Source organism: Lactuca serriola, chromosome 3, assembly GCF_051521515.1.
Source record: "Lactuca serriola cultivar US96UC23 chromosome 3, Lser_US96UC23_V15, whole genome shotgun sequence".
NCBI lineage: Eukaryota > Viridiplantae > Streptophyta > Magnoliopsida > Asterales > Asteraceae > Lactuca > Lactuca serriola.
Genome location: NC_136410.1, coordinates 31,518,562 through 31,544,212, shown reverse-complemented (window position 1 = coordinate 31,544,212; position 25,651 = coordinate 31,518,562). Strand labels below are relative to the sequence as shown.

Sequence of the window (25,651 nt, the reverse complement as noted above, 5' to 3'; positions counted from 1 at the left end):
AAATCTAAATGCTTAGGTTGTGGAATATTAGTCAAAGGATACATAGTGTGTTCTTAAATTTCAATTATGATTACGGCATTCCTCTTCATATTTCGAATTGAGAGAACGTAGCACATAAAATATTATGGCAGAAGATTGATAAAGTATCGAATCTTTATGTAAGACATTATGCATCATGTCCCATACGCTTCGGGTATAGGATCGATTGCAAATGCTATAATATTTGACCATTCTAAAATTTTCCAAATGTCTAGTGCATTTAGAGGGAAAAGGACGAGAATCGGTTTTGACTAAGATAATTAGACAACTATTAAAGGACAATCTAAAGTTCGCCGATGATTGGTCGCTTGTGAGTAGTTGGAAGTATAGTATTGGATGGACCATATCGACGTTATTATGAATAGAAAAGATTCTATTAAGAATGAGTTGTCATATGGAAAATATGGAAATGTTTCCATATTGGGAGTTGGATATTGAGAATCAATGTCTAGATTAGAAACTTTTATGCAAAAGGATGTTCAAAGGAATGTACTTTGAGTGAAAGACATCACATCTATGGAATTGTCTTGTAACAATCCCCGATAGAGGACTTTGCAATTTCGTTGACAATAGTCATTGTGACTTTAGTGCAGTGATATTACAAAAGGATCATTGCATAAAATGTTAGAATGTAGCATATTCTATAAGTGGCAAGAATTTGATATTCTTTCACTTGTAAAAAGGATTGGGAGTTGTGAAATGAGTATGATTGGTAATGTGTTCATTTGATCTATTTCACAAAGTAAGAACCATAGGTAAACATTGTGTGCATGCTAAGAGCATGGGACAAGTGTGGTAATAATTCAAATAAGAAGTTGATTACTTGAAACAACAAATAATGAGTAATCGATATGGAGATGAATAAAATGTGTTTTATTTATACTCAAAGGTTTGAGGCCATATGGGATTAGTATTATTCTTGTGTTTCACTTTGCATGTTTTGACTTCCTGAATAATTTAATTGGTTAAGAACAGTCAAATTATTCAAATGGGCCACAGTCGTTCATATGTTGGAAGTAGGTATGAATGAAGACTGTCGTGAATTGGTGTGTGGATTGTCTAAAGAGTATTAGACATAAGCAAATGTTTGCTGCAACGTTCATGAGTGCTTATTGTAACGCCCGGGTTTCAGGGCTAAGCATTTTTGTCAATGTAATAGTCTAGGTCAACTCTTGTAACTCTTTTTGAAGTAATAAAGATGAAATATTTGAGTATTATGTGAATTATGTGTATTTATGTGTTTATAATTTAATTATAAATGTATAATTAATAAATAATAAAAATAAGCGTCAAAATTAAAGTATAAGATAATCCCGATATCTCTACATAAAGTTGTAGAATATGTCTCAAGGTTTCCGTACATATAAAGAATGCCGAAATTCGAGTTATAACGAAGAAGTTATGATCCGTCGAAGTTTTACGGTAAAACCGGCACGGCACCGGGAAGCGTAAATAGTGAATTTACGATAGAGCAAGATTTAGCCTTAGCAATCTAAACGAAAGTCGTAGAATATGTTAAACTAAGAACATCGATAAAAAGAACGCCCAAATCTGACTTCGTATGAAGAAGTTATGATTTTTCGAAGTTTCGGAATAGCAGTGTACAACCCGAAATTCGAATATTAGATCGAGCGGTTTTTAGCCGACACGACCTGAACGAGAATCGGAGATCTCGTTAAGGGTAGCGTAACGAGAAAAGGATGGGTGAAAACGGATGTCGGATGAAGAAGTTATGAGGATTTAACGGACCAATCGTGTCCCGGCCCGTTAATAATATAAAATTTAAAATCGAGCCAAAATTAGCCGTCGGAGTCTAAACGAAAGTTGTAGAGTACGTTCCCACCTTCACGTGGATATAAAGAACGTCGAAAACGGAGGTCGTACGCGAAAGTTACGAATTTTTAAAGTTTGTACTGTTTTTGCGAGGTCTGATACGAATTCGCTGACGTGGCGCTTTCCCAGCCGTCCGATGATGATCGCTGAAGTCGCCTCGGATGAGTGACGCGTCGCCCCTCGCTACGCCCAGCGTTCGGTCTCGTACGCGCCGCATTCGCTTAGCCGTTCTCGGTCCAGAAGAAGCCACGTCGCACCACCGAGCCTTCGCCACCTGGAGGTCTGATCCGAAGCTACGCCCCGCGTCCGAGGACCTGTACGCCCAGCGTACGTCCGAGGACCAGACTATAAAAGGGGACCGAGGCTGCCCACATTTTCACACCAAAAATAACTTCTCTCTCTAGTTTCTTTCTCTCTCTAGAGTTCCAAACTCCCCCTAAGCCCTAGGTAAAACCCTTAGCACCCTAGGAAAGCCCCGAGGCTCCCGGAATCCCGAGAAAAAGGAGTTTTTCGGTTTCGAAACGTTGCTCCAATCAAGTCCCGGTTCTCGATAAAATTCGCTGTAAGTGTGCTACGCTTACGCAATTTTTAATATAGCTTTCAAATAATTATAGGAATGTTATTAGGTCCTTAAAATAATTATTTGGGCTATTATTATGAGTTATATCGAGTATTATTAACGCTTAATAATACTCTGACTAATTAATTTGTCGCGGTTATCGTTAAACTAAACCCTAGTGGTATCGATACTAGGTTTTATCGAAGGAATATCGTTTTGAGAGTATCGAAGCGCTGTCCGAGTGCTGAGTCACCACCTAATCAGGTGAGTGCATAGTTACTTTCAGCTTACACATAGATATGAAGTATTTTATATAAATTACGTGCTATGTGTGCATATTATCTGAATACTTGCTATCTATGCTGGATGAACATTGTTATACATGTTTTCAATGATTTAAACTGTATATGTATTTTATATCTACGAAAATGTTGGGGTAAAACATGGGTAGATGTAATAGCTGATGTGTGATAAAATGATGAGAGGCCTCGATGTTGATGTTGTTGATTCTGTCATCTAGCGGAGTATGGATGACGACCACGGACTCTTCTAGACAGTCCAGTGGAACACTAGCAGGCTCGCAACCTGTAGGTGTTTGTGAACGATGTGTTCGCCGGTGTACTCCATCCCCCACATGGTTGCCTTTAGGACATTTATTGCTGAGGAATCCCCTTAGCAGTAGTGTCCGTCCCGATGATGATCCTTAGGCTAGGTCCCTTATGATAGGTGTTTAGGGACGTAAAGTGAGGATAACGGGAACGGGTAATCGGGTTATTATTGATTGATGAAATTAATAAACTTATTTATTGTGGGTTGAAAACCCTATGTGCTCACCAGGCTCCCAAGCCTGACCCACTCAGTTTTATGTATTACAGGTAGTGGCGCGTGAGCATAGGTGTGATGTTTTGGACGAGGGATTACGGATATAGGCCTGTAGATATGAAATAATGTAGTAAGGCTTATATTGTACTGTTTATGCTTTTGATCTGTACGAACATGACATCCCAAGTCTTTTAATGAAATACATTCCTATGGAAATGCTTTTGATAAATCTTTATCATATATTTGTTTTGGGACAAATTCCGCAACACTTTCATTTAAAATGTAACTCTGATTTTTAAACAAAGCATAAACAAACCGGTCTTTTCTGGCCGTGATTTTGGGGATGTCACACTTATGAATATGATTTGAGCATTGGATTAAACCCACGCTCACTTGGATCACTTCATGGATTCTGTCACGAGTGATTGGTGAGACGATAATATCTTATATTCTTGAAACCGAGATGTGTGAGTTGTATCTTGCGAGTTGGTTGCACATTGATAATATGTAAACGCACCAGTAACTTGGTGTTATAAAACATATTGTTGTGTGTGATTTGGTGAGTGAGTGCAAGCGAGCATTGAGTCAAAATTTATCCGTTTCTTTTATCCAAAGTAGGATAAAAGCGATATCTGTGGGCCCCTCGATGATTTAGTGATGGCAACTAAGCGCTTGGCCAAGCCGGGACTAAATTGATGTGTTCAATTGTAGTTTGTTGTCAGTCATCATAAATCTGAATTCGGGAAACAACACATAGACAGAGAGAATGATTTAGATCCATGTCTCAGTCTATACGATATCTAGAATGGAGGAATATATGATCCCTTATCTGAAGGACATGCGTATCTGATAAGATCAGAGTTGACAGCTGCTTTGGAAAGCTACGATTGTAGATCAGGATCTGAAGTCATATGCAGAATAGTTATTAGACTTATCTAAGTGGGAGACTGTTGGATTAGTGTCTAAGTCCATAACTATTTTGATATGTATTTGACCCGATGGTGCATGGTCCTTTTGGGTTGCCTTCACCAAAGCAACTTGATAGGATGAATTATGGAGAGAAAGGATTAAACATGATTTATTAATATATTATGAGAATAATATATTAAAGGAGAAATCATATTGTTTAATTAATATTAGTCAAGAATTAATAAGAATTAAGTTTGTGGCTAAAAGACATTAATTAAACTTAAGGGACTAAAACTGTCAATTGTGTGATAGTTGAATATTGAGCTAATGGACTCCATATTAAAGGGGTGGACGAATTATATGGGGAAACCCATTAGAAATCATCCAAAGGCCTTTAAGAAAGGAGTTCATGGGTTGCTTAGGGCCTAAGCATCCAAATTAGGGTTTCCTTGTTAGATAACCCTAATAGCCTCACTATTTAAGGAACCCTTAAGCCCCAAAAACGTAGTGAACTTGTTCTCTAGGGTTTCCACACGTTTTGGGCAGCCTCCTTCTCTTCTCCTCTTCATCCTTTTGCTCTTGGTGTTTGTGAACCATTAGAGGAGTGATATTTGTGACTCTAAGCTTTCTAAAGTCAATACAAGAAGGATTTGAGATTGTTATTGCTACATAACAATCAAGGTAATATCTTAAACTCATTCTTATGTTAATATTGATTATCATATGCTAGATTTAGGGTTTAAAGTCTTAGATGAATAGCATGTACAATAGAGAAACCTAGATCCAAACATTAGGGTTGCATGAGCACATAGGATGTTCTTATGGCTAAAACCCAACATAAAGTAGATTGATTAATTTTTTCATGGCTTCTCAACAGGAATACGGTAATAACATGTAATAAGAAGAGAGTGTAAATGCAAGAAATTAGAGAATGAGAAGGAGAACAAAGTAAAGAAAAACATAGAAAAAAGTTTTGAAGAAGAAAATTGCTAAAGAAGAACACTGTAAATTGTATGACTCAATCCAAGATCGTAAGAATAACAACTTCAATGTAATCGTATTTATAAGGTGTTTTTGAATAATCAAATCATTATCTTTTAAAAAAAATGGGATCCTAAGATATCATCTTGGAGATTTCCGGCTATTAATCTAGAGAAAAAAAAAATCAGTTATATTGATTCAAATTTACAAATTAATTGACTTGCTTATTTTATGAGTTTTAAAATTCAAATCATTATCTCAAATCGATTCATTTTATGTGGGATATTCTGTGAGATAATTTATGAATGATAGTGACTTTGATTTTGACTTTCAAATATTTTGCAGATGTAATTGGATTAGATTAGAAGGGAGTTGAATTAGAAACAATATTAATTATAGAAATTGATATCTTCTATATAAATAAAATGATATGTTTCAATTGATAACATAATTGTTAAATTTAAAAATTATATAATTAAATGTAATTGTGTTTGAATTCTATTTGGAAAAGATGATGTCATCAATTTGATCTAATGGTGGAAAACTATGATTGAAATACAATCAATGGTCCTGATTGCTTCATTGGTGAATTAAGGGTTCTCTTTTAATAATATTTAGAGATTAGAGATATTAAATTTGTAAGAGTCATATAGTATATTTACTTGACTTTTACTTTGGAATTCCAGATCTGGATCACTAATTTGAGTGTTGACTTACTGTATACAAAGTCAAAATTGATTTTAGTCAACCGTTTCATGCGTGTTGAGATCGATACAAGTGCTGGACGATACATTTTGCCTATATTTAATTTAAACTATAACCCACTTGAATTCAGATACACAACCTTTCCAACTCTTAAAAGGTATGCAAGAATGAAGTTTTTGGACAACGCTCACCATGACAATCATCACATTCACAAGACTATGCCAATGGTTGTGCATAATAATTCTACTACTGATCATGCTTTCAGAAACAGAATGCTCAGACAATGTCGAAATGACTTTCATTCAGAGCGCCATTGCCAAAGGAGCTGGTAAATATCTATGTTCATTTATTTTCTCAAACTTTAATTGAAATGTACTAATTACTATCAATGTTTTTATTTCGTGGTTAATCATCTTAAATATATATATGTTATTTTAATCTCTCAAAATTCAATTAAAGTGTACTAATTAATATATCTCAACCTTTTCATTTCGTGGGTAATGTTAAAAATGTTGTGGTGGTGGTGCAGTTTGTTTAGATGGAAGTCCACCCGCATATCAGTTTGATAAAGGATTCGGAGAAGGTGTTGATAAGTGGTTAATTCACATACAGGTTAGTTGATTACTACTCACACTATTTCAGATATAAGTAATTAATTTTTTAAAATGATTAAAATACACGTGTAATTAATGTATTTCAAATAGTTTGCATTGCATTGATGTAGGGGTTAATTGCAAAACCTGATATGTTGTATAATGTTGAATTGATTTCATGTGGTTAGGGAGGAGGATGGTGTGAGTCGACAAAAAGTTGTTTATTACGCGTGAACATGAGTAATGGTGTGGGTTCATCAACACGTATGCAAAAGTTCAATTTCACAGGAGTTTTTAGCAGTAAGCCAGAGTTCAATCCAGGTACTACACCTACACAAAACATAATTAAACTATAATATATAAGCATGATGAAGCGTTGCATTTGGTTGACTGAAAATGAAAATGTAACCGAATTCAATTCCAATCCTTAATCCTTTGCTGTTTTGGCAAATGTAAATTACGATAAAATGACCAAAGTACCCTTCATTGTCAAATTAGAATCCATGAACCATAACTTTTCTACGTACAAATAAAGTTGATTAATTAATTAATTTTGCAGGGTTCTACAACTGGAATAGAGTCATCATGAGGTACTGTGATGGAGCTTCGTTTACTGGGGATGTAGAAAAAGTTGACCCTGTAAGTTATTTTGGATCTCCATCACAAACTAAACTATAACATATGTAATATTAATTTTCTCATGAATTAATTGTCAGGCTACTAATCTTCACTATAGAGGTGCAAGGATCTTCAATGTTATTCTTGAGGAACTGCTACGAAAAGGACTCAATAAAGCATCAAGCGTAAATGCTTCTAGTTCTCTCTAGTCATTAAATTGCAACATACTTTTATTTTATACGTCTTAGGTCCCTGTACTTTCTAATTTATTCCAGTCAGGTCACTCGATCAGTCAATATTTGACTGATTTCTTATTTAATTGACATGCAGGCTCTTCTAACTGGTTGTTCGTCTGGTGGGTTAGCTTCAATATTGTATTGTGACAAGTTTCGAGCCATGTTGCCACCAACTACTCAAGTCAAATGTGCTCCAGATGCCGGTTACTTTGTTCATGTGTATATATATAATCTCACTTTTAAATTTTTCTACAACTCTTTTTATTATACTTAAAAATAAAGAGAAAAAAAACTCTTGTCTTTTGATACATTATAGCTGATTCATTGTGTTCTCTAACAGGAAGGACATTTCTGGAAAATACCACTTTCAGAAGTTCTTCACCAAGATCGTTAAACTACATGTTCTCTCTTTTCTCCCTCTCTCTCATACACACAGACACTAGTGTGTGTACACTCTATCATATTTAGTTCTGATAAGGTACCTTGATTTTGGCTGTAGAATTCAAAGATAAATCTTCCTTCTTCATGTACTTCAAAGATGAAACCTGGCTTGGTAAGCTATGTATAATACAACTTAAAATTTTATACAGGAAGTTGACCTTAATTGGAAGTCAGACTATAAATTAATATTGTTTTAATATGATCATGAAGCTTAATTAAGCCTGGTTCATTTTATCATGAGATGTAACAGTTTCATTATTATTTGCAGTGCTTCTACCCACAATTTATTTTGCCAGAAATCAAGACACCCTTGTTTGTCATAAACACTGCTTACGATGCATATCAGGTTCATCATCTTCAACTGTGTGTTCTTGGTTTTTCTGTGTGATTCCATGTGCATGTGTCTGAACTGTGAATATATACATATAATCCTGTTTTTAAGGTACAAAACATCTTAGCACCAAAAAAGGCTGATCGCCATGATTCATGGTCTGCATGCAAGTCAAACATATCAAACTGCTCATCTACCCAACTCCAAAGATTGCAAGGTCATTCTTCTAATCTAAACAAAACCCTAAATGTAACATAGGTTCAAAAAACTTATAAAGTTTTTTTTTTCCCCTGTATATTAGATTTTAGGTCAGATTTCATAAAGACATTGATGTCAGGAATGGGTAAATCCAGATTCAACTCCACATCAAGAGGATTGTTCATCAATTCTTGTTATTCACACTGCCAATCAGGAAATCAGATTAACTGGCTTGGAGATGCTGCTTCAAAGTTGGATAACAAGGTAACTTGTTTGACTTATAAAAGTCAAAGTATGTGTTAGCTTTTCACCTTTAAATTTATGTTGATATAATTTCAATCCCATGTGCAGGCTATTGCTGAAGTAGTTAGTGACTGGTTTTATGAAAGAAACACAACTCAATTGATCAATCACCAGCATACATTGCCTCAACAGTGTTGATTTCTATTTACATTGATAAAAAAGTTAAAGCCTGATATGTCATTTATTTAATATCAGTTATTATTGAAATGTAACAATAAAAGCAGTAGTAGCACTACACTACACAATCCTCTTAATTTCATAACTGTGAGAAATACAAAGAGGCGACTGCTTTGAAACTGGCCTGTCTTCTGACCAAAGCTCAAGATTCACAGTCCCAAAATCCCAATGGAGAAGACACTTGTATACCTGGTCAACATTGAATCTGTTGACTAAACCCAACCCAAGGCACTTGTCAACCAACATCCATTCACCTGAAGAACAAGCCAAAGTAGTTTTTTTTTTTTTTTTCAAATTCAAATCTAAAAAGATTTTATAAGAAACAAATGTTTAATTACCATTTGGACAAAGATGCCCCTCATAGAGCTGCTCCCCGGATTCCGGCCATACTTCATGTTTGGATCCATCAATGGAGGTGAATGAGACATATGTCTCAGTTGGGTGAAAAAGACTAAATGTTGGGTGGATTCTTAAACAAACAAGCCTGTGAAAATGACCATAATATGATCATAACTCATAACAAATTATATAAATCAATACAAAAAGAACAGATGGCAAAATGGTAAATAACCAACCAACCTTGAATACCCTCCAGAACCAGCACCTACATTGCGTGCTAAAAGGCTCGAGTCAATCTTGAAAAGTTTAGGATTATCTTCTGAGAGAGATATATTTCTTTCAATAGCTAATCCACCTCCAACATCACCTTCCATTTTTAAAGATTCTATCTCTCCTGCTTGCTCAAGATCCCGACTTTACAAAAAAAATAATTCAATTATTATTTTGATTATTTAAAAAAAGTAACTTTTTAAACTTAAAAAGATTAAAGATTAAAGATTAACTCACTTAATGACAGTATACTCTTCGGTGCATCCAGCAGAACGATATTCAGTACCACTATATTCTTCATACCCATTGATTTCTACCCGACTATGAAGCCATTGAGTTCCTGTTCCCAATAAACATATATGACTATGGTTTGACCTTTGACCAAATTAAGAGAAATGTTGACTATTTTTTAGATTATATTTACCTGTAGGAAGGTGTTCCATAGATATGATACGACCCCCAATCCAAGGGACAACTTTGAGAGCCCATTCACCACCTTTAACTTCAACAGGAGTTCCTGAAAGCTCAACCCCTTTATGTCCAGATGCCTGCTCCACATCTGGTATACGTTTTGCACTTTCTGAAAATTTCACATTAGATTAAATAAAATAAACAATAAGATAATTAATCACTTAAATAAAAAGCAAAAAACATTAGTTGTAAAGTATTTAGAACCATACTTACCCATACGTGTCTTGTAATTGTTCTTGCTAGCAGAAATTAAATTTGATATTTCATTTTCTGAAGGCAGAGTGATTTTCAGATCTTCTCCATCAGTACCCCATGCATCAACCTGAAAAAAAAAAAAAAAAGAATTAAAATCTAAATATGAAAAGAGAAATAAAAAATAGAGGAAAAGATAGAACATATACCATAGCTCCTTCACCGAGCAATAGGTGGACATGTAAGTGGCGATTTGGTCTTTTCCACAATCCTTCAGTTTTGGAGACACTGAGTGTGACAACTGAAGATTTGAGCTCAGCAACATATGTTGTGAAAAGATAACCCTTGTTTGTATATTCATATCCATCACCATCATCTTCAAAGAGAACACCTTCAGCTTTACCATTTTCATCTAATGCAATAAACAATGACAGATCATCCTTTGCATTAGCTTCACTCACATGTTGATGAGCTGGACCATATGGGATGATCGATCCACCTTGTAGATATAGTGCTGGTAAATCCTGAAAAAAAATCAAGAAAACTATAAAACATGTCTTTGTTTTTCTTTTAAAAAAAAAAAGGAAATTCTTACTGGATGTGAATCTTGAAAATCAAAACTCATCCAAGTTCCATTAGGCAATGCATGATGTATTTGATGCACCCCACGATCACTCATAGTGCTGCAATATACAAGAAGTGGGCCCAAAAGAAACGAATTTTCATTTCTTCTTAATTGGGAATCCTTCAAATCTACAAAAAAAAAAAAAAGATAATAAAGTTAAAGAAACCGAAAAATTAAATTAAAATGAATATATAGATGAAAATAAACTTATCATACCAGCAAAAAAAGTAGGAGATACCACTGGAGAACCTCTTGTATGTGCCAAGTAGAAAAGTGTATATATGTGTGGTATAAGGCGATACCTCCTCTTTAATGCCAACCTACAAACTTCCTCACACTGTAAAAAGATTAATTAATGAACAAAAAACTTAAAAATATTTAAAATTTAATAAAAAAGAAAAGGGATTGATTACCTCTTCCCCAAATGACCAAGGCTCATGGTCAACAGTTCCCTTCTCAGAATGTCCTCGACAAAATGGAAACATGGCACCAATACCAAACCACCTTCCAAATAATTTGGGTGTTGCATTCCCTGCAAATCCACCAATATCAGGTCCTGAAAGTGGTTGACCACTAAGCCCCTGAAATAATATTAGTAGCATTAAATATTAGTTGTAGGAAATAATAATAGATTATGTATTCTAATAGAAAAGCTTACTTACCAGTTGTAGTACCATAGAGATGCTCATATGTAAATGTTCCCATGTAGATAGATTGTCTCCTGTCCACGTGGCAGCATACCTCTGACTACCTATAAAGCCAGCTCGTGTAAGAACAAATGGGCGTTTATTTGGATTGGCTGATTTCATGCCTTCATATGTTGATCTTGCCATTAGCGTTCCATAAACCTAAATCATAAACTACATTACTAAAAGTTCTCAATCATATGTGTATATAGACTAATTAGAGTAATAACTGAATAAAGTAGCTTACATTGTGATAATGCAAGTGATTTTGATGACCACCAAGTTCATCATCCCCCCTATGAATGTTACTTTCAGGCATTGTTTTTGTAATAGACTGGAGAAAGGAAAACAAAATCTAGTGAGATGAAATAATATGATAATGATAATAGATCAGAAAGATTATGAAAAAAGGAAAAAGGTGTAAACTTGACCTTGAAAACAGCTGGTTCATTCATGTCATTCCATATGCCATCCACACCATTAGATATAAAATCTTTGACTAAATTAGCCCACCAAGAACGAGCTTTTTCTTGAGTAAAATCAGGGAAAACACAAGCTCCAGGCCATACCTCTCCTGTTATGAAAATGGGAAATGAAACTTATGAGAATCGTTTTGAAAACAGTTGAAGATTAAATACAATTCATATTTCATAGAGATGGACATACCAACAAAGGGGTTTCCATCTTTTGTCTGAACCCATATGTCTTTTTCTGATCCACTTTCATATACAGAGTAACCCTTTTCATGCTTTATCCCAGGGTCAAGCATCCAGATAGCCTTGAAACCCATATGATGAAGCTCATCCACTAGAGATTTTGGATTAGGAAAAGTCTCCTAAGAGCAATAAAAAAAGATTGATGATTGATGAATGAGGAACTTCACTTTAAGAGTCAATATCCATTTAACATACTTGGTCAAAGGTGAAACAACGAAATCCATCCATGTAGTCAATGTCCATCCATATGACATCACAAGGTATACCTTTATCCCGAAATGTCTTGGCAATCTACACAGTAAAAAGTAAAAACCAATATGGTGAAATCATACATTCAGAATAAGAAATCTTGAATGTGTGAAAAACTTTAACATACCTCACGAACCCTCAAATCAGAGTCATAGCTCCATCGGCATTGTTGATATCCCAATGACCACTTTGGTGGCATGAAAACAGTTCCTATTAATAGAAATAGAGGATCTTCAAAATAAAAGTATTTGGAAGAGATGTAAAACTTCATTATGGTTTTCAGGAAATTACCAATTGCATGTGATAATGATGTCAAAACATCGTTTACTGAAGCAAATGGACCAAATGTCACCACAGGAAAAGGCGATGGGGCAATTAGCTTTGCTGTTGATTCTTTACGCAGATCAATCTGTTAAATGTATTCCAAAAAGAAAATGGGTAAATGCAAAATCATTCACAAAATGGGGAAAAAAATGACATAAGTTATACGAGTTTTGAGCACCTCACAGCGTTTTGTTGTATCAGCAAGAAATCCTAATGCTTCTCCATTAGGAAGAATGGCTAGAACCCATGGATGTGATTGGTATAAGGATGTAGTTCCACTCCCATACCCCCATGCATCAGTATTCCAAGTAAAAACCTGTGTTTATTGCATTTGTTATGAGACTCCAAATATTTGTTATGATAAAAAAAATTAGAAACCAACCCTTTTTCCTGTTCTTTCAAGCTGTCCACTAACTTCACCTGTTCCATAAAATGAGGTTCCTGCAGGAAGCTAATTACCATATTCGTGAGTGTTAGTGAGATGTAATTAATCATAGCAAGAATTTTGCAAAGTATATGGTATTTCAGGAAGATAAAACTGACCTCAAAAGAGACAATTTGTTGACCTGAAACATGTTCAGAAGTTGGGATGTAGGATGGGATTTTGTGATTACTCATAATGGGTGTGTCCCTGTCTTTCTGAGTAACAAAAGAAAGACTGGGAAATGCTTCGTTTCTAGCATCAGCAGAAGAATCAAACCTGAAAACACCTTCTTCCAGAATCGGTTCAAATACCATGGGACTCGCAGTCGCAGATGTCCCTGCACTCTCTCCCATCTTAGACTCTGCTAAGATTCTCCTTATTGTAGTACTCTTATTGTTATTTCTGCAAAACAACTAGGTTTTCAGTTTGATCGTATGCTATAATCAACTCAGTCTTTGATCTCGATATTTGACTTTGTAATCTCACTCTTTTTAGTTGCTAAAAGAACAAATAATAATAATAACTTAAATATCATTTCACAACTTCACAACTATTGTTGTTGTTGCTTTGAAATGGTAGAGTAAAAGGCCTGAGCATGGCATTCAGAACAATCGTATATCCAGGACACTAAACTCAAGATCAATGCTTTTGGGGCAAAATTTTATCAAAGAAACTAAACTTAAGATCTCAAGTAAAGTAAATGACGATATAAACGGGTACCTGAGAAAATTACCGGAATTGCATGAAATAGAGTAGGGATTCTTGAGGAGTTTTGGAATTTTGTGCGGAATCACAAAAGTAGAAGTGAAAATTAAAGTTGGGAAGCAATGAATATTAGTGGGCCTGCTGCGGATCGTTGCTATTCCCATTTGTGCTTCAGAATGAGGAGTGTTATTTATACCATCGATACAATATTTGGGAATAGGAAATTATCCAACAAATGTATGAATCCTTCGAATTCTATCTGATTTTCCACAAACACGTGTGTACTTCACGTCCTCCTAATTTTAAAAATTGCTAAGGTTAAATTGGTAAATTTGAAGAAAAATAAAGGGCATAAAAAGATACATTGATTATACGTATAAATGATTTGAGAAATTCGTATATATTAAGATGAATGTTCCTTCAACATGTTTGTATATCCTCCCAGGTAATAAACATCTTTTAACACATGTCATATTCTCATTTATTTTGTCACATGTAATTTTGTGGTTATTTTCAATTAATTTTTATTTTACATGTCATTTTGTGGTTTTTTTTTTCATTTTATTAATTTCCACATAATATTTAAATATAATAATTGCAATAAATATAATAATAAATACATATCAGTTTCATTAATTGACTTCCTTTTAATTTAAAATTTTCTAAATTAAAATTTATTAGTTCCTTTGCTTATTTATCTACATTATTTGTTTAATTAAAAAAAACAAACAATTTAATTTTAACAATTCAATATTTTTTGATTTTTTTTTTCTTATAAATTCAAACTTCTCAAATGTTTAGAATTTCATATTTTTTTTTCTTTAAAATTAACCCATGTAATACATGGGTCTTACACCTAGTGCATAATATAACAAATAAGTGCATAATTCATATAAAAATTCTTCAAACAGATAACAAGTACATGCATAATTCATATAAAAACTCTTCAAACAGTAACATAACATTTTTCATCGTGCATACATGAAATTTTACGTCATTTTATATTCTTAACTAATTTATCAAATATTTTTATTAAACATCATTTTTTAATCACCTAATGAATAATTTGACGGCTAAACTTTTAAATAAACAAGTTTTTAACTAACGATTAAGAGTGCATTTGGTTGTAAGAAAATTTTCAGTTTTTCATGAAAATTTTGAAAACGCATTTGATTGATTTAGTTTTCAAAAAAATGAAATTTTTTAGTTTCCAATTTGTATGTAAATTAAAAAAAAAATGACTTTTACGAAATTTTCAAGTTTGTTTGGTTGCGGAAAATTTTCTAGTTCTCCATGAAATTTTCAAATGAAAATGAAATTTTTGAAAACGCGTTTGGTTGATTTGGTTTTCAAAAATTTTCTGAGAAAAATAAAAATTTTATGTTTTCCAAATTGTCTGTAAATTAGCAAAATAATTTTTACAATTTTCTAAAATTTTCTAAATTTTTAAGATGAAAAAATAAAAACTCTACCAGTTCTTTTTCTAAAATTTTCATTGAAAATTGAAGTAAAACTCAACTCCATTTTCTAGAAAACATTTTATTGGAAAATGAAAACACTTTTCTACAACTAAATACATCATAAATTTCTAAAATGAAAATTGAAAACTCTACCAGTTTCAACCAAATACGTTTTCTAAAATTTTCATTGAAAACTAAAAATGAAACACAACTCTATTTTCTGAATACGTTTTGTAAAAAATGAAAACCATTTTCCTCGATCGAACATATTTTAAGTTTTCAACTAAAACTTAACCTAAGTATTAAGCATTGAGCAATAGAATTTTTTGATGGATGCATGATTAAATTGTGGAAAAGAGTTGTGATAGTTGGGACTAAAATGAATGATCTTAGCATTAAGACCGGAGGGTGTGGGAGGGACTCTTCCTCACTTTTGGTAGGTCATACCCCTCTTTCCCTCACTTTCCTTTCCCTCACCAAAAAGCCAAAGAATGGATGGGAAGCCCTTCCCTCACTTTTTTTTAATATATTTAATACATATATTATGCTCATTATGTAGGGAATTAAAAACCATGAATTTTGATATATTTTTTATATTTTTATAATAAATATATAATTTTATAAATATTAAAAAAGATAAAAAGAAAAAAAAATAACTAACCAATGAAAAAAGGAGAGATAGTGCGACACCCTCTCCCCCACCTCTTTTCCCGCACTCCATTCCCTCACCCACAGAGTAGTGTTAAAGAGGGGAGAGAAGCTTCCTTCACCCTTTCCCTCACCCCACTCCGTCCAGCCTAATTAAACTCATCTAGTCATCATCCAGTCATAACTTCCCGTGGGTTTAGATATGTACGTAATATAAAATTACATATTCAATTTTCAGTAACAAAAGCCAAAAGGATATCATACAATAAAATTTTATAATAAAATATTTATATATCTTATTATTCTAAAAAAATAATGAATGAATTAGAAATTTTTAAAGTGATTTTTGGAAAGCGGAATTATGATGGCTACATACCTCATATGTAAGGTTTTTACCGATCAATTATTTCCTACTTTTATGCTAAGAACCTTGAGCGGGTTTGATGAGAAAGCTCATTTTGTTCATACATACCATTATCATTCTACCCAATTAAACGGTAACATATGTAACATTTAATGTTTATTTAATAAAATTTAAAGATATTTTACGATAATAATATGACACATGTCATTATTTAAATGAGTAGTAGGATTTGTAGGAATAAAATGTATGGTGATATTTAATTTCTCATTTTTTATAGTGTAAAATTATAAATTTAGAATGGGGTTGACTACTTTGTAGTTTTTATTTTTGCAAAAGTACGAAACTTATTTTTCAAGTTTTTTTTTGTAAAAGCCTTCAAAAACTCCATGTGGAACACACCTTAATATTAATACGAAATTTGATCTTTCTATCTATCATATTATTTATAAAATGAAGAATTTATCTAAAACAAAGTATATTACATGGAACATACAAACTAATATAGCGAACTAGCGATACAAATATTATTATTAGTTATGTTCTAAAAGGTTCGTCATGGCTCGCCATGACTCTAAGGTTTGTACTTGCCACCAAACTTTGACAAAATATCGTCTTAAGTCACATATGTATATATATATATATATATATATATATATATATATATATATATATATATACTAATTATATACAAAATTGTTATCTTAAGTCATGCTTTACAAACGATTGGCTCGCCACGATTCAAAAAAACTTGAGGTTTAAGATTGTCACAAAGTTACGCCTTACGTTATTTAAAACATTGATTATTAGAAGGAAATGATTGGTACCTCCTACTAGTATATTAATCCTTTGTTTTCAAAATAAGTTATGTAAACCATCCTATATTTTATTTCCATGAAAGCTCGAGTGTATTAAAAATATTTAAACGATGCGGTATTATATATTATTGCCTAATCGTCTTGGGTGACTCACAATATTAAATTTCTCAAATTTTCAAGGTGGCCCTTTTACTTTAAGAAAATGTCATCTAATCATCTAACTATCTACGCTTTGCATGGTTATACTATTTTTTCTTTTTTGTTTCACCATTGACTCATTCTTAAGGAATTCAAGAATCAAATAGGGGTGAGCATAGATTGGTTTTGACCTAAAACGAAATCTAAACCAACAAGTTTCAGTTTCAAAAAATTAAACCTAAACTGAAACCATTGGGTTCGGTTTCTCGTTTTTACCGGTTCGGTTTCGGGTTCATCGATTTTAAACCACGAGACTTTAAACTTAGCCACAAAGTCACCATTTAACCAAAGGTTAAGTTGTGACTAAACAAACTTCTAAGACTTAAGAATATGAGAAATCTTATACATAAATATGAGATATACATGAGTTTCATACCACCAAAGATGTGGTACGCTCAAAACTTAGAATGAAAACGGGAGGAAGATAAATGGATTATATAAGGGTGAGATTGTCATGAGTTTCATCGTATTAAGAAATAAATTGCAAAAATCTAAAACAAAACATTGATGCCTAAACTCTAACATGTGACCTCAAGTTATGAAGGGGAATGTCACACCCCCAGCCGAGGCGGTGAAACATGTCGGGTTGTGCGACTAAGTTCATGTATCACAGATAAATTGAATATACAGCACAAGTACAACAATAAACAAAATAGCATTTGTATTCCATCTTGAGTTTGAATACAGGGTTCTTAAAGATAATAATAGTACATGAATTGCTTTAACAAGTAGGCAAACATAACAAAAACTAGTAAGCTAGATTGTCTGAGATCCATGATTATTCGTGGTCTAAATGCTTGAATTATGATTTCCTGAGAATACATTTGTTTTGAGGTTCAACACAAGGTTAGTGAGAGTTATAAGTTTTTTAACGACAATAGTAATGATACTTTTAAAAGCGTTCAAAAAGTTTTTTTATAAGTAAACCATATTTAAATAAACTTTAAAAAACCAAAATGTGTCTTGATATAACTAAATTCATGCTTAAAACGGTTTTGAAAGAATAAGTTTATTAGTTGTAGTAAGAGAGAGAGAGAGAGGGAGGGAGGGAGGGAGAGAGAGAGAGAGAGAGAGAGTTTTGTGTTAATGTTTATAGTGAGTTCTATAACGAGCTATGTGACTGGATGTACCCTGCTACAACGCTTCATTGAACATCATACTAACGATAGTAGAAACTTATCACCCGCTTCGATTGATTGGTTGATGTTATAGCTAGCAACCGCATGTGGGGATGTCAACCCCGTATAGATCTATACATACATATCTCGCTCTGAAGATTAACGGTAATAGTAGTGTGGGTATGCTAAGCATTTAGACTTAGCTAATGAATATAGTCTTACTAAAAAGCCATTAACTAAGGCATGTGAATAGCTCTCAGCCCTAACTTATAAATGGATAAGTTACTAGGCATAATGAATTTGTATAGAGTTTATAAATGTCGAGTATATCTGGCATATATGTATAGTATAAAGTACTAGCTTTTATAAAGAGGTATGTATTAAGTAATGTTCATGTATAAACTTTATAAATATACATGCTTGGTAATAGTTTGAATTCTTGAAATACTACAAAGTTTTATGACCCACTTTTTATGACATACGATGTCGCACAAAATCATAGGGTTTTGTAGTAAAATGACATATGTTATTACTATTAGTTGTATTATTTTAACAACACAACATATGTAAATATTGATGTTTAAAACTAGTTGTGTTCATGACATATATATATATATATATATATGTGTGTGTGTGTGTGTGTGTGTGTCAAACCAATATTTTATAAACTAGTTATAGTTTTTACATAAAATAATAAAATTTTATGTGTATTTTTGTATTATCTAGCATAAGTAGTATTGTATTCTCCCCCAAAAATACATAAAAGAGGGGTTGTAACACTCACCTTAACTGTAGTTGTTGATTTGTTTTGAGTATTTGATGTGAAAAACCAAAATGTGTCGCTTCTAAAACGAACCGTCAGGATTAATTTAGTTACATATTTAACCAAATGATATATTTGGTATTAATTACTAAGTATGGGGTTGGTTTGGTAAAATAATCAAACTATAGGGTTGAGTTGTTAAATTAAATAAATCGAATAAGACCGATTTTGTTAACCATTTCCATCTGAGGGACTAAAATGGTTTATTTAAATCATACTTTGGGGATTTGGATTTATTTTGTAAACAATTTCCATGGGAGGGGTTTATTTAAATATTTGGAATTAAAGTTTAAGGAGTTAGGACTTATTTTGTAAGAATTTGTCAAGGAGAGGGTTTCATGATTTATTTGAAATAAAAGTTGAGGTGTTTGGGATTTGTTTTGAAAAGAATTTTAGGAGAGTGTAACGCCCGCAAATCCGGGCTAGTCAAATTAGAGGCAATAGGGGTCGAAAATGACTTTTCAACAAAAGATTATTTAGAATAAATAATCTTAACCAAGTTGTAGAGTACGTTACAAGGTTTTCGTACATATAAAGAACGCCGAAATCCGAGTTATAACGAAGAAGTTATGACCCGTTGAAGTTTTGCGACGGAACCGGCACGATACCGGGAAGCGTAAATAGTGAATTTACGATAGAGAGAGATTTAGCCTTAGCGATCTAAACGAAAGTCATAGAATATGTTAAACTAAGAACATCGATAAAAAGAACACCCAAATCTGACTTCGTATGAGGAAGTTATGATTTTTCTAAGATTTAGATCGGTCGATTTTTAGCCGACGGGATCTAAATGAAAGTTGTAGTACTCGTAAATACCAACGCGTGGATATAAAGAACGTCGATAATAGAACTCGTATGCGAAAGTTATGGACGAAGCTTAGTCCCTACTTTTCGAGCGCGGCGAATTCGATACAGTTTTGTAAATCCGAGATAGAATGAGAATTAGCCAACGAGGTCTAAATGAGAGTTGAAGATCTCATTAATAGGGACTCAACGGTAAAAAGACAGACAAAAACGGAACTCGTATGTGAAAGTTATGGACGAAGCTTAGTCTCTACGTTTCGAGCGCGGCGAATTCGATACAGTTTTGTAAATCCGAGATAGAATGATAATTAGCTAACGAGGTCTAAATGAAAGTTGAAGATCTCATTAATAGGAACTCAACAGTAAAAAGACAGACAAAAACGGAGCTCGTATGCAAAAGTTACGGACGAAGCTTGGAGACTACTTTACTATACACTTCCTATAAATACAAGGGTGAACTCCTCATATTTTCTTCACACCATAAGCCTTTCTTTCTCTCTCTAACTTCTCTCTAACCTCCCTAAACCCCTCCCAAGTCTAGGGAACCTCCCTATCACGAGAAGAAAGCCCCGGAGCGCCCGACGGCTCCGAGAAGAAAAGCTTTCGGCTCGGAAACGCTGCTCCAGCGAAGCCCGGTTTTTAATAAAAACCCGCTGTAAGTGAGCTACGCCTATAGTATATTTAATATAGATTTTATTTAATTATAGTAACATTGTTAGGACCTTAAAATAATTATTTGGGCTATTATTATGAGTTATATTGAGTGTTATTTAACGCTTATATAATAGTAATAATAGCTAGACTATTAAATTAGTCTCGTCAAGCGTTAGACTAAACTCTAGTGGTAATGATACTAGGTTTCGTCAAAGGATAATTGTTTTAAGAGTAACGAAGTGCTGTCCGAGTGTCGACTCACCACCTTTCAAGTGAGTGCATAGTCTCTTTCATCTTACACATAGATATGAAGTATTTTATATAAACTATGTGCTATGTGTGCACATTATCTGAATACTTGCTGTCTATGCTGGTTGAACGTTTTATACATGTTTTAAAGGACTTAAACTGTATACGTATTTTATATATACGAAAATGTTGGGTATGAGATGGGTAGATGAATGATGAGAGATAGAAGATGACGTGAGTATACATTGGTAGCTATAGACTTAGTGCCTATAGGACAAACACTGGTAGCTATGGACTTAGTACCTTTTAGTGTAACACCGTAAATTTCAAAATAATTTTTCACAATTTATAAAAACATATCTCATTAAATTTCCATAAAAACATCAAGTTTAAATCTCAATTCACATTATACAAAATCCCAAGATCAATGTATATCAAAAATCTCATGCGTGTGTACAGATCAAGCCGGCGCCTTCCCACGGTCATCGTTAGTACCTGAAACAACAACACTAACACTGTAAGCACAAAGCTTAGTGAGTTCCCCAAAATACCACATAAACATACATATATATATATATATATATATATATATATATATATATATATATTAGCCACTCGAGGCTATAACTCTGTGGGTCCGTGCACCCAAGCTCTGTGAACCCTCAGGTTCTAACTCTGGGAACCTTCCGGTTCCAACTCTATAAACATGCACAACATAAATCACATAGACATCATGCAGTACAACACATAGCATACACATAACATACACATACTCTGACACATAACTCTGATTACCTACTCAAGGTAAAGTATAGTGAGAAGACTCACCTCGCGTATCTCGATGACTCACAATCCTGGAATCCCTCGTGCTCGATCCTCCGAGCTATAATCCTCCTATAACATCATATGTCTCTAATTAACACTCTTTACACTAAGGTTGACTACCCTTAAGAAGTCAACACTGGTCAACTCTGGTCAACGGTCAACTTTGACCGGACTCGGCGAGTGCACTATGGCGACTCGGCGAGTCTAGACGTTTTCACCAACCTCTCCGGAATTCCCTTTTGACACGTCGAGTACTCCCCCTGACTCGACGAGTTCCACCTGGAAGAATCGCGGGGCCACCCCGACTCAACTCGCCGAGTCTCAAGAACAACTCGGCGAGTCCTAGCTCGACTCAGTCCACCTGACCACCCTCTCTAACTCGTCCTGACTCACTGAGTCAACCTATGACTCGACTGGACCACTCACTGGCCGATCTAAGGGCAATCTTCAAGCTACTCGTCGAGCCTGCTCATCGGACTCGGCGAGTCCATGCCATGCAATCACTCAAACTCGCTTCTAAGGTCATATCTGCTCCAACAATTCATAGATCTGGGCTTCCTAGACTGATTCATCACGTAAAGCCCTTATCTTGGTGTTCACAACACACCCCATGGCTCATAAATAGCATTTTGACCCAAGGCATAAGGATTCCAATCCAAAACCTCCATTGATTCACAGAAACCTTGGACAAAGGGACACTCTGGACCTCCAAGGGTCCAGATCTATGGTCTAAATCGCTTAAGGGGCCAAGGGGGCTCTAGATCTAGCCACAAAAGGGTTCAATAAACCCTAAATCAAATAAACATCAACATAGAAGAGGATAGCTCGAAGATATTACCACAATAATGATGCTCTGGACTCCAAACTCTCAGAAAATGGCTCCCCTTGCTTTCCCCTTAGCTGATCCTCCCTTTCCCTTGCAAGATGACACCTCCAAGATCAATAATGGCCTCCTACTTTTCTCCAAACGCTCACACTCGATTAGGGTTTCACTCAAGGGACTAGTGAGCACAAATGACGGCCATAAGGCCCTTTAAATAGGTCCCAAACCCGAGAAATTAGGGTTTCATTAAACAGCGCAGACTCGCTGAGTCCATACCCTGGACTCGCCGAGTCCGGGCGCGAACCCGCGACCAGAACCGCGATCCTACTCGGCGAGTCTGAGCTCCAACTCGCCGAGTCCCCTCTCAAAACACCAAAAACATAAACATAAAAGATACCTGGAAATTCGGGCTGTTACAACTCTCCCCCACTAGAACTAGACTTCGCCCTCGAAGTCTCGCTCTGAAAATAGCTCCGGATGCTGCTCACGCATCTCACGCTCCGGCTCCCAGGTCATCTCTGATCCCTTCCGATGTTGCCACTGAACCAACACTAGAGGTACCTCCTTGTTCCTCAGAACCTTGATCTTCCGATCTCTGATGGCCACTGGCCTCTCGGCATAATTTAGGCTCGCATCCACCTGAATATCCTCTAATGGAACCACTGCCGACTCGTCGGCTATACACTTCCTCAACTGCAACACATGAAAAGTGTCGTGAATCTGCCCCAACTCTGCTGGCAACTCCAAACGATAAGCTACCCGGCCTACCCTCGCAACCACACGAAATGGACCAATATACCAGGGCCCCAACTTGCCCCTCTTCCTGAATCGAATCACTCCTTTCCAAGGAGAGACCTTCAGGAGAACGAAGTCGCCGACCTGGAACTCAAGATCGGACCGGCGTCTGTCTGCATAACTCTTTTGTCGGCTCTGAGCGGTCAACAACCTCTGTCTGACCTGCTGAATCTGCTATGTCGTCTGAAGCACGATCTCTGTACTGCCCATCACTCGCTGACCAACCTCTCCCCAACAAATGGGGGTCCGACACCTCCTCCCATACAACAGCTCAAAGGGCGGCATACCAATGCTCGAATGATGGCTGTTGTTGTAGGAAAACTCTGCCAAGGGTAAATACGCATCCTAGCTACCCCCGAAATCCAGCACACATGCTCGGAGCATGTCCTCAAGCGTCTGAATCGTCCGCTCACTCTGACCGTCTGTCTGGGGATGATATGCGGTACTAAAATGCAGTCTAGTACCCAACTCCTCATGAAATTTCTTCCAGAACCTGGAAGTGAAACGCACATCACGGTCCGAAACAATCGAGATCGGCACCCCATGCCGAGATACCACTTCCCTCACATACACCTCCGCCAATTTCTCTGCTGAAGAACTCTCACTAATGGCAAGGAAGTGAGCGCTCTTTGTCAACCTGTCCACAATCACCCAAATTGCATCAACTCCTCTGGCAGTCCTCGGCAATTTGGTGATGAAATCCATAGTGATCTGTTCCCACTTCCACTCGGGAATCTCCAATGGCTGCAACTTGCCATGCGGCCTCTGGTGCTCGGCCTTAACCCTACGGCAGGTCAAGCACCTCTTAACAAACCATGCGACGTCCCTCTTCATACAGGGCCACCAATACTCCTTTCTCAAATCCAAATACATCTTAGTAGCCCCCGGATGGATCGAAAATTTCGACCGATGAGCCTCCTCCATCAAAGTGGTACGCGTTCCTCCCACAAACGATACCCAGATACGCCCCTGAAATGTCATAAGACCCCGACCATCGGTCAAGAACTCTGAAACCAAACCAACAACCCGTTCCCTCTTCTGCATCTCAGGTTGCACAGCCTCGTCCTGTGCCCCGCGAATGGCTTCCAATACCGGAGCTATCACGGTCAATCTCAAACACACATCTCGCAGTGGAGTGCTCTCCGCCCTGCGGCTCAATGCATCGGCTACCACATTAGCCTTGCCTGGGTGGTACAGGATCTCACAATCATAATCCTTGACCACATCCAACCACCTTCTCTGACGCATATTTAGGTTGGGCTGATCCATCAAATACTTCAGACTCTTATGGTCCGTGTATATCGTACACCGAACCCCATACAAGTAGTGACGCCAAATCTTGAGGGCGAACACCACTGCCCCCAACTCTAGATCATGGGTGGGATATCTCGTCTCATGAGGCTTCAGCTGCCTCGATGCATATGCTATCACATGCCCTCTCTGTATCAGCACCGCTCCCAATCCCAAAATCGATGCATCACAGAATACCACAAAGTCCTCCATCCCTTCCGGAAGAGCTAACACCGGGGCTTCGCACAACCTCTGGCGAAGTGTCTCAAAGGAGGCCTGCTGCTCGGGGCGCCATGAAAAAGCAACACCCTTCCGGGTCAATCTGGTGAGTGGCACTGCGATCTTGGAGAAATCCTTGATAAATCTCCGATAATACCCTGCCAACCCTAGGAAACTCCTGATCTCGGAGGGTGACTTCCGCACCTCCCAACTCATCACTGCCTCCACCTTGGCCGGATCGACCAAAATCCCTTCCTGGTTAACAAGATGTCCTAAGAACTGAACCTCCTGCAACCAGAAATCACACTTGGAGAATTTGGCATAGAGCCTCTCCGATCTCAGAACTCCAAGAACCTCTCTCAAATGCTCCTCATGCTGCTCTCTAGATCTCGAATATACCAGAATGTCGTCGATAAACACAATCACCGACCGATCCAGCATCGGCCTACACACTCGGTTCATGAGATCCATGAACACTGTCGGGGCATTGGTGAGCCCAAAAGGCATCACCACAAACTCATAATGCCCATAACGCGTCCTGAACGCTGTCTTCTGGACATCCTCATCCCGCACTCTCACCTGATGATATCCCGATCTCAAATCGATCTTGGAAAACCAAGATGCTCCCTGCAACTGATTGAACAAATCGTTGATCCTCGGCAATGGGTAACGATTCTTGACCGTTAGCTTGTTCAACTCCCGGTAATCAATGCACATCCGGTGTGAACCATCCTTCTTCTTGACGAACAGGATAGGTGCTCCCCACGGCGAGCTGCTCGGCCGAATAAACCCCTTCCCCTGCAGCTCCTGAAGCTGTGAG

The 25,651-nt window shown here is 36.1% G+C and overlaps 2 protein-coding genes across 4 annotated transcripts; one reads left to right on the top strand and one right to left on the bottom strand.

Moving 5' to 3' along the window:
* The first annotated feature begins 5,916 nt into the window (after positions 1-5,916).
* On the top strand, positions 5,917-8,864 carry LOC145091784 (pectin acetylesterase 8-like). The gene is made up of 12 exons (XM_079029579.1): positions 5,917-6,176; positions 6,378-6,460; positions 6,630-6,762; positions 7,001-7,080; positions 7,158-7,244; positions 7,390-7,514; positions 7,636-7,696; positions 7,795-7,848; positions 8,005-8,082; positions 8,179-8,284; positions 8,369-8,529; positions 8,617-8,864. The coding sequence occupies exons 1-12, from the start codon at positions 6,041-6,043 to the stop codon at positions 8,704-8,706; spliced, it is 1,194 nt and encodes a 397-aa protein (XP_078885705.1). The 5' UTR covers positions 5,917-6,040; the 3' UTR covers positions 8,707-8,864.
* Positions 8,668-13,968, bottom strand: HGL1 (heteroglycan glucosidase 1). 3 transcript variants are annotated; one of them, XM_079029577.1, is made up of 21 exons: positions 13,762-13,967; positions 13,161-13,443; positions 13,000-13,068; positions 12,796-12,933; positions 12,585-12,702; positions 12,421-12,503; positions 12,240-12,335; positions 11,995-12,163; positions 11,760-11,902; positions 11,576-11,662; positions 11,305-11,490; positions 11,056-11,223; positions 10,859-10,979; positions 10,613-10,770; positions 10,227-10,541; positions 10,039-10,147; positions 9,779-9,934; positions 9,592-9,694; positions 9,325-9,498; positions 9,084-9,229; positions 8,668-8,999 (listed from the first exon to the last, which is right to left on the bottom strand). In XM_079029577.1, the coding sequence occupies exons 1-21, from the start codon at positions 13,908-13,910 to the stop codon at positions 8,806-8,808; spliced, it is 3,165 nt and encodes a 1,054-aa protein (XP_078885703.1). In that variant the 5' UTR covers positions 13,911-13,967; the 3' UTR covers positions 8,668-8,805. The 3 variants fall into 3 exon arrangements, with proteins under 3 accessions (XP_078885703.1, XP_078885702.1, XP_078885704.1); XM_079029576.1 differs by having other exon boundaries at positions 12,421-12,702; positions 13,762-13,968; XM_079029578.1 differs by having other exon boundaries at positions 12,421-12,702; positions 13,775-13,909.
* Positions 13,969-25,651: the final 11,683 nt, after the last annotated feature.